The 10,056-nt window shown below is 39.8% G+C and overlaps 1 protein-coding gene across 1 annotated transcript; it reads left to right on the forward strand.

Moving 5' to 3' along the window:
* The first annotated feature begins 1,485 nt into the window (after positions 1-1,485).
* On the forward strand, positions 1,486-9,192 carry atp6v0e2 (ATPase H+ transporting V0 subunit e2). The gene is made up of 3 exons (XM_085355537.1): positions 1,486-1,589; positions 2,143-2,190; positions 9,099-9,192. Exons 1-3 carry the CDS (start codon positions 1,486-1,488, stop codon positions 9,190-9,192), a joined length of 246 nt encoding a protein of 81 aa, XP_085211663.1.
* Positions 9,193-10,056: the final 864 nt, after the last annotated feature.

The following is a 10,056-nucleotide window of genomic DNA, read 5'->3' on the forward strand; positions in this document are numbered from 1 at the left end:
TCACCGAAGAGCCGAAAGTTGGTAACGGCTGGCTGGCAGTATTACTCACCGCCTCTTAAGCCTAGCAGCCGGCAGATATCTCTGGTGAACTTCATCAGCTTTTACCGTCCACACATTAGCGGGCCTCACTCGGCATTAAATCCCAGCTGTCCCTCTGTACACAGTCACACACTTCCACCCTTCATTAAGCGCCGACAGCTCGCCGGTGCCAGTACCGGCTCATATGAAACATTCCCCGCTGATCCGCCTCCGATTGTACGGTCATCAAGTTAACGGGATTACAGCAAAACACTTTTCCGGTTATTGCTTTCAACAATAAAATAGGAAAAACGGCTTCCTTTCCACACCCATCAAAATAAAACCGCGGAAGCGTTAACGTCGGTCTTTTCATAATTTTCCTAAAGGCTTGACATCAAACTGCGAGATTTACACGTTGAAAAGAATAGAAAACAATATAATATTTAAAGATCAATAAATTGTACAACTACAATTATTTTTTGTGGGTTTTATTTAATGTTTTGTCAATAATTTTGTTTTACTTGCATTTTAGATTCATTTATTTCATTCTGTTAACTGTTCCAGCATTTAACTATAATTCCCTATGAGGGTTTAATTCTGAATAAACTATCCTTTTTTTTTTTACATGTATTCACTTCAACTGAAGATTAATTGAAGATTAAAAATATTAAATCCTGTAGTAAAGCCATCAACAGGGGATATGAAAGGAGCATATACAAATGACATAGTGATTCACATCAAATGCCTCTCAACACATTTTCTACTGTATCATAAGCACCAAATTTTGCTTATAAGACAGCAAATTTAAATATGTACTCATTTGGTTTTCTTTCTTCTTTTTAAATGAAGTTTAAGCTGTTTGAAGCCCAGTAAAAACAATGTTTTTTTTTCCAAACTTTATTTGAAATTATAAAGTGAACAGTCAGTCATTCCAGTTCAGTTTGTAAAAAAAACAATGTATTTGAGGGTTTACTTGAGCAGATGTGAAATGTAACAGTGAGGTCAGAGGTCAAATGTGACATGATATTTGGATGTTTAGAATACCAGTACCATTTACTAAAAGGAAGTATACAATAAGAAGCTGTAGCAGAAAAACAAATATGGAAACTTAACTTATTAGAAATTTTTATATTTGGTTATGGTTTAATTAATTAATTAAATATATAGATTTCTGCTGAAAGCATGGTGTGTGATGTGGTGATGGTGAGGGGGTCTGCACTTGCCTCTAATCTGCTGGCATATACATCCGTCCAATCCCCCCGTTCTGTAATGCTGAAAGACAGCAGGCTGAACCAATAAAACGTCGCTTTAGCAGAGCTTTCAACCAATCATCGACAGCAGCGACAGATTTGGGCGGGTCCCTAACAGAAGCGACAGACTGGCTCAGCGGCCATTGAAGCATTTTTATCTTCAAAAGGACAAGCAGAGATTTTTTTGTACATCTGCGGGGTCCTGCGGACTGAAGCCATGGTCTATCATTCTCTCGCCCTGCCGATGATCTGCTTCACCACGTTATGGGCGTTGGTGGGGGTCGTAGCCCCGTTTTTAGTGCCCAAAGGACCCAATCGGGGGTAGGTGGTGTAACTGCTTTTAATTGGATACAATTAACGACATCATTTTGCGTTCCCTTTCATTTGACAGTGTTATTATTATACTTTGTAACTATACTTGTATTTTCCTTGCTGTTAGTGTTTTCGCTGTGTCGGTCGGAAAGAATCTTTAGACATATGCGACGCGCGCGAGCGTGCTCCTGATCCTCTTCTGGTGATGGAGGCCCAGCGTCATCCACGAAACAGTCATTCAGCTATCCCTCCATCCAAACACACACACACACACACACACACACTACCAGTAATTTCAAAGGTCGAGTCGGCTCGTTTGGACAAAAGTCATTCTGATGGTTTTATTTGTGAAAAGCAGAGTACGGGGAAGATTGTAAGTCGTGGAGTCAGGGCCAGTCTCCTTGAAAAACTGTGTGATTACAATATTTCTATCGTTTGTGCATTAATGTCCAGTATTGCTCAGTATGTGACTAGGGATCTAATTTTAATAATGTTTGCTTATGAATGTTATAATAGTAAAAGTGGGCACGTGTGACTCTGACTCCTCTGCTCTCTCTGACAGTGTGATTGTCACCAGTCTGATCCTTACAGCGATCTGTTGCTACTTGTTGTAAGTACCTACTTGCTTACTCTTCTTTGGTATGTAGCTGTTGTCATTTTGCATGTTGGCCACTTTGTTAAGTACACCTGCTCAAGGGCTCATTAATGCAGGGATCTAATTATCCAATCACATTCGAGCGACTTAAAGAATTTAGGTATGTAGACTCCTTGCTGAAGTTCAAACTGATCATTAGAATAGATAAGAAAGGTGATTGAAATATGACTTTGAATGGGGAATGGCTGTTGGTGCCAAGCAATGGTGATCCAGTGAGCTGCAGTAACCTGGGCTAAAATGCCTTGTTGATGCCAGAGATGAGAGGAGAATGGCCAGACTGCTTTGAGCTGATAGGAAGGCGACAGTAACTCAAATAACCACTTGTTACAACTGAGGTGTGCAGAAGCATCTCTTAGCATACAACACTTTGAAGCTTCAAGCCGATGGATTACAGCAGCAGAAGACCACACCGTTACCACTCCTGCTCTTTTATTTAGCACAAACTCACAAAACATTTTCAAAGGAAGACTGTAGGGCTGCTCAATTAATCGAATTTTAATCACGATTACGATCTGGGCTTTCAACGATCATTAAAAATGACTGAGCCGATTATTAGCCCCTCCCTCATTTATCCGCGACACCTTAAAGGCCGGTCCGTGAAAATATTGTCGGGCATAAACCGTCCGTGGCGCAAAAAAGGTTGGAGACCGCTGATTAAGAGGACCCAAGGGAAGCTCGGAAAGCTAAGCAGAAGTTATTTGGAGAGGAGAGTGACTGCTGTTGGTTGAAAAGAGAGGTAAAAAAACTTCAGTGGTGTTGCACACTATTTTATATTATTTTTTAAAGTCATTGTTAACCCTTTAAATCCGGTCAGAGCAGCACGCTCCGTGTTGTGTAACTATTTTTAAATCCCTGTAGAACCTGAACCGTGTAAGCTAACGCAATAATTTGTTTTGCATATGAAACCGGAGGAGTTGTACTTACATCTTATGCCATCAGCTTGTCCTCGGTCACAGTTTCCTTCCACATAAAGCTTTGCAAAAATTGCATAAAAAGCGCTTGCAGGAACAAAAACATAATATTCCAGAAACACGCTTTGCCGTTCCTATCAGCTGTTCGTAACACTTCCCACAGTGAAATGATGCACCTGCTGTTTTCTTTGCAAATTTGCATCATAGGATTGTTTTTTGTTTTTCCTGCAGTATATAAAAACTGTATCTCCAAAATAAAACTATGAAGACACTCAAAATAAATTTCCTGTGGTGGGAAACTATTTTTTGCAACTTTATTGTATTTAAAGTTTAGTAAATAATCGTGATCTCAATTTCAGTGAAAATAATCGTGATTATCATTTTTGCCATAATCGAGCAGCCCTAGAAGACTGTAAAAACAATGTCTGGTCTAATGAGTCTTAGATTCTGTTGCAGCCTTTGGTTGGTCTGGTCAGAATTTGGCATAAAGAACATGAAAGCATGGATCCACCATGCCTTGTGTCCCCAGTTCAAGTTAGCTGTCGTGTAATGATTTGGGGAAATGGCTTCTGCTACACGCTGGAGCTCAAATCGTCTCAAACTCTTGAACATGGCAGTGAGTTGACTGAACTCCAAAGGCCTCCACAGTCACCAGATATTAATCCAATAGAGCACCTTTGAGATTTGGAGAGCGAAAGATAGAGATTGTTAGTGAGGTGTAACTAATAAAGGGTCTGATGTTCAACTGTTTGCATGAAGCTAAAATTTGGTTATCACATAATTTTCTTACATTGAACGAGAATAAGACCGAAATCATAGTCTTTGGTAGTCACACTCCGCTAGACCAGTTAGCTGATGCCCTAGGCCCTCTCGCTAGCCATCTCTCGCTCACTGTAAGGAACCTTGGAGTGTTCCTGGATGGCTCTTTTAAACTTGAGAAACAGGTGTCCACTGTGGTAAAAAACAGCTTTTGCCAGTTGCGTCACATATCTAAAGCAAAGCCATTCCTTCCTTTAAAGGATCTTGAAAAGCTTATCCACACATTTATCACATCCAGATTGGACTACTGTAACTCCCTCTACTCGGGCCTCCAACACTCTTCTCTTTACCGGCTTCAGTTAATTCAAAATGCAGCTGCGCGTCTTTTAACAGGTACGAGAATCTATGAATGCATAACTCCAATTTTAGCCAAATTACATGTTAAATATCGCATAGATTTTAAAATTCTTTTGTTCACTTTTAAAATTCTGAATAATTTAGCGCCCACCTATCTCTCAGAACTACTCCTCTTATACAATCCCAACAGAGCACTTAGATCATCCAATCACAGGCTCCTAGCACAACCTAGGTTTCGAATGAAGTCGAGAGGTGACCGGGTCTTTGCAACCGTGGCACCCAGACTCTGGAATAACCTCCGTGTTCATATTCGTACTGCCGAGTCTATCCAGTCTTTTAAATCACGTCTTAAAACGTATCTTTTTACTTCGGCCTTTGATTCTAACTAGTTGGCTGTTTTAGCTTATTGTGTTGTTACCTATTGTTTGTTGTCCTGTTTTATTGTTTGTTTTAATTGTCTCATGTTTTTACTGACTGTGAAGCACTATGGTCAACACTGTTGTTTTAATATGTGCTATATAAATGTATTTTGATTTGATTTGTATTTGCCACAGGCTTACTAGCAAATTGAGAATTTTTAGAGGCACAGAGGGGACAGGGTCTTTTTACCTGGCTCTATCTCCAAGGGTAAATTTTTGCCAAATACATGACATAAGTTACCATTGGTTTCATAAGAATATGAAACCATGTTATTTATTTTTTTATTTTTAAAATTTTTTTTACTGTAAATAAAATGTTTTTTGTGGCTGTAGCATTTTAGTGACCAACATATGAAGTATGAAAATAAACATCAGTGTTTCCTCACACACAGACCAGGTCAGTGACCTGCCTAGGAATGTTGACTGCTGTGGAAATATATTTGGTGACTCACGTTAGGATTTTTTTTTTACAATTTATCTGACAGAACAACACTAGCAGGCAGTCCCCTTGCTCTTATTTTGAAAGTTCAGTCACTGCTTACCATTGAGGTCTGGCCCTTCCTGTGTGTTGTTTGTGTGCCCGTTGAACTCTTGCCAGGCTGATATTGAGCCAGTCCTCAGTGTCATTCAGCTGCTTGCCCACTGATGATCTCACTCCCACAGTCACCCACACTCCAACATCTGGGACTGCAGCTGCACACGTAACTCTTGCTCTACTCTTTAAAATCTGCTCTGTGCTGGAGAGTCACTGTAGTCAGAACCTGCAGCAGGTCATGTGGTGGAAACTCGTGCGTGCTGATACACATGAAGCGAGAAGATCTACAGCTACGTTTTAAAAAGCAACAGTGATGAATAGGTTGTTAATTAAGCAATAATGTTCGTCATAGTTTTCTTCTACAAAAACAAGATGATAATGCATGAGGACAAAAACTCTGATGAAATGTATTGACACTTTTTTTCAATAAACAAGGTGAAAATGGAGATGAGACCCAGATAGAACCAGTTAAGTTGTGTAGAAAGGCGAGCCAAGTTTGGAAGTGGTCGCCTTGTGCAGTAAGGATAGACGTGCTGTTTGATGTCAAGGAAAATAAGACGCTTTGTAAACCTTGTGGATCAACTCTCACCAATAAAAACACTTTTACTCAACTGAATCAACTAAAATCCAACTTTTAACTCGTTATTTCTATCAGCTAACAGCTCCATGCTGCTTTCATGGGAGGCGAGGGAAATCAAGGAAAATGGATGCTCTCTGCCTTTCTTTCTCTCAAAAGCATTAATTATGCCCAATGGGACATCTGTTTTACATTTTACAAGGAGGATACTTCTGCATTGGGTTAACAACATCCCGTGTGTGCTGGAGGCCCTAGAAGTCAAGTTACACACTGATAACAAACCCTGTAAAACATCTGCCACCTGACGAGCTGAGTCACAGCAACGCCATCAGCCAGCTGATTCCTGCTGACACGAGTTTTATTTTGTTTTTGTTTTTCCCAAGTGCAATAAGAGAGCGAGAAAGAGCACAAATTGGGGTTTGGTTGAGACAGAAATCCGAAAGATGAGAAAACTAACCAGGCTTGTTCTCGTCTGATAGCACAACGAAGGTCAAACTGAAAAAGATATGAACTCTAAAGTGTCCCAGTGTTGTAGATGCATATATATGTGTATGCACCTAGTGGGGCTGACTCAAATCTTTCATTTGGCCTTATGTGTCTGTAATTTGTCCATATCTACATTTAAAATACCAGCATACTAATAAGACTACTGAAACACAGGAATGAACCCAGACAGGTAACAAAGACTGAAGGATCTCAGTGGCAGGAAGTATCAGTAATGGCTCAGTTGTTATCCTTGATAAATCTCATAAAGGGTTTGCTGTTTAAGCTCATGTAGCCTACAGTTGGTGCACAGCTGCAAACTGCTTTGCAACCCGCAGCCTCCCCAATGAATCAGTGTGGAAAAATCAGCAGATTATGTTGATGGCAGCTCGTAATCAAAACATCTTCATCCACCTCAGCATGAAATAAAAATAATTCATAGTTTGTGTTTGTTTGCAGTCTGTGTGTTTTAATATTTGCATTCATATTTCATCAATGTGTTTGTTGTCTCTGATATCTGCTCTGTACTGCGGTTAAGTCCTGCTTCTTCTATCACTGCCTCCAGCTTTGTGTGTAATCACATGGAATGGTCAAAAGAGGTCCCAGAGGAGAGCTGCGCAGCTAAAGTAAATTACAGCAGATGAAAACGACCACGACAGTAACAATATTCTTCTCAGCATAGTGGTCCCGACTGAAATGCTTTATAAAACAAACAGCAGTTTGGCATATACACAAAGTGACATGGCAATCAGCATTCATTTTCAGGGAACACCAGTACCGTGCACTCGTTTGGCTATGGCTCTGTGGGGGACCTGCAAATGTGTAGGAGGGCTCTGGTCCTCTGGTCTATCATCAGAAATGTTCAGTTTGAAAGCAGTCGCCGTTTTAAGGGGGATTAAAAAATGGGGATGCAAGAAGAGGTGGGATGTGCATAAATAAGATTATCATTCTACCACTAGAGGGAGCTGGGCACCCTCAGGATAAACCTCCACCAACAACAGCATTCGTACTGTAAACATACACTGTTTGCACAGTTTTAGCCTGGAAATGATGTACCTGGATCAGCCGTACAGATCTGTTCCACAAATCTCGCTGTGTGTCGTGAGTGTCTGCTGTTCTTTTCCCAAAAATAATAACAAGCTTATTTACGAAGAGCGTTTAAAAACATGCACAGATTGGCTTACAGGAAGAAAAATAAAAGCAGAAAAGGTTTTAACCAGTTTATTAAAAGTGCTGTGAACAAACGAGGAGACCTTCTTTTCCATTTCATGTTTCTCTGCATTGGATAAACTCTTCCTTCGCTCAGGCTACAGACTGCTTTCTACAAGTGTCTACAGTTGGCTTCGGCTAATTTATGACCCAGTTTTCTGCCTCTGGCAGAACTTCAGCAGTAGATACTGGCTACAAATAGAACACTACAGCCAATCTGTTTTCTTTTTCTTATTTTTGGTATTTTTACTGAAGCCCTGAGATAATAACAGAAAGTGTTTGTGTAAGCTGACACTGATGCAAACTGTGTTGGAGGGTTTCTAACACATTGACATTTAGAGGAGCCAGATTGGAATTTCATCTTTCTTCTGTTTTTCATTATTACTATTATTATGTGGGGCAGTTCTGCATCCTTCTTTTAACAGTCAGTCGTTGCCTCGATTCTTTGTCCACATCTTCTGAAGTGTCCTTTTGCTTTCATAAAGATAAAAAGTAATTTTGTCGTCTCAGTCAAGACCACTCAGAGAGACTGATTCTTAGACCCTCACCACTCCTTTTTCTTCACCTTTACAAATAAGCGTCCTGCTTAAGTTGCTGTGCCTGACTCTTAATCTGCTATTAATCACTTTTTCTAAATTGACTCTATAATAAGTTCCCAGAAGAGCGTCTGACTTAAAGTCCAGTAAAGAGGGATGAAGGTCGCACTCCTCTCTCTCATGTCAGTTTTGTATTTTAAAAAGATAGAAATTAACAGAATTAGGGCTGTGCGATATGACCAAAATCTCATATCCCAATATAAGAATTCTATCGTCCGATAAAGATATAAATCACAAAAATTTAACATTTTCTGTAAATTCTGTGAATCTCGGGCAGCTCGACTCGCGTGAAGTGTTTCCAGCTGGGCGTCGTGTACCTGGAAACGAGTGTTTTAACAGATGCGTGAAACGATGCATTTTTAGACATAAGTTGTAAAGGCCACCGTTTTCTTTGTGAGTATTTATTACACGGCGTGCTGCGAGGAAAAGCCTGTTCTAACGTTTGAGTCTAAGGTTTATTTTTTAGCACCTGATGACTCTTTCTTGCTTCTCATCCGTAAATACTCTGCATCTTTCACGTGATTCCGTTTATTTTGAAGTCTCAACAGGATCTTGAGCTTTATTGTGAAAGGTTTATGTGGAAAATAAACAAGCGGACATGCGAAGGTTTTACTGTCGTTGTTGCTAACGACAACGCATAAAAACAGGTGCTTGTCCGTCTGTAGTGTGGTTATATTAAATATAAGAGAAAGAGAGAACTTTAAGAAATTAATATAGCCACTACAGTGACCATCAAAACGATGAAAAAATATTGCCGTAAACAGTTTATTTTGCGACACCACGAAACAAACGATAGCGTTTTTATATCGTCATCCGATATATATCGTCATATCGAACAGCCCTAAACAGAATCATTTTTTTAAAAGTTGCTTCAATTGGAATCAGATTTTTTTTTCCAGCTCATACGATCGAATGGTACCGTGACCTGGTTACAACCATGATAAATGCACCCATGTTCTTTCACCACACTGATGGTGCTTTGTCATTTATCTGCTCTCTCTCACTTTCTCTTTCTAGTTGGTTGATAGCCATTCTGGCCCAGACCAACCCTCTGTTTGGTCCTCAGCTCAAGAATGAAACTATATGGTACCTGCGCTACTTCTGGGAGTAAACAGGGTAAGTTTGCCTGAGCAGGACCTCAGAGGCAATGCTGAGGTTTAAATTTATCATCTTAAATGTTTATATGCTGATTATATTGCTTTATAAGAAAGGCCCAACTCTGAGTACACTCTGTGCCAAAAGTGCTGACAGGAAATTACATGCTTTTGCAGAGCGTGCTTTTGCAGCTAGAAAGTGAAACCAACTAGGCTGTTGGATCGAAACTTAAAGTGTGGTGTGACGTGGAGAACAAGTATATAAATACTTAGGCTTCCGTTTGTGCTTCAGACCTTGGGTTGTGTGTTTTGTGTTCAGGTCTCCATATCCCGGATATGTAAAATAAAGATCATTTTTAAAGTAAAAGGACCACTTCTGAGCTGTGTCTTTTTGGCCGTAAAGAATACAAAAGAACCGGGATTTAATACTTGTTGCCACTGACCCGGATTCTTGTGCGGCTGAGGTGACTAATTTGGACCTTAAGGTACGATCTGATACGAGGTGGACAACAGACCGGTCTAAAAGAGTATAGGTAAGCGCAAGCCTGTTGAAAATTGTGCACATTGGATGAATTCTAAATTAGTTGTCCACCGAATTGATCATTGTTACCGTTAAATGGCTCAGTAGTGGAAATTAAACTTAATTATAAAATCTGTTAAGTAGATTTCAGGTGACATGTCCATGATATGATGACAGAATCTAAGCAAAGTGGGTAACTGGCTCACTGAATGTCAGTCCAACACAAGAAATTGGCATTAGCACCATTTTCCTGTCTCCACTATAAACAGCTACAAATAACTACTTAAAAAATACATTTATTTAGTTATTTATAATGAGATTACCTGTACATAAAACAGAGCATCTTATTAGAATATCTGAC

This window comes from Diplotaxodon limnothrissa, linkage group LG6 (assembly GCF_057381915.1).
Source record: "Diplotaxodon limnothrissa isolate DT_005_m linkage group LG6, D_limnothrissa_male_GT1.1, whole genome shotgun sequence".
Taxonomy (NCBI): Eukaryota; Metazoa; Chordata; class Actinopteri; order Cichliformes; family Cichlidae; genus Diplotaxodon; species Diplotaxodon limnothrissa.

Excerpts from the sequence above, each read along its gene's own strand:
- atp6v0e2 (XM_085355537.1), top strand. The coding sequence starts at position 1,486 with ATGGTCTATCATTCTCTCGCCCTGCCGATGATCTGCTTCACCACGTTA. Across the intron at positions 1,590-2,142 it reads CCCAAAGGACCCAATCGGGG|TGTGATTGTCACCAGTCTGA; the intron begins GTAGGTGGTGTA and ends TCTCTCTGACAG. Across the intron at positions 2,191-9,098 it reads GCGATCTGTTGCTACTTGTT|TTGGTTGATAGCCATTCTGG; the intron begins GTAAGTACCTAC and ends TTCTCTTTCTAG.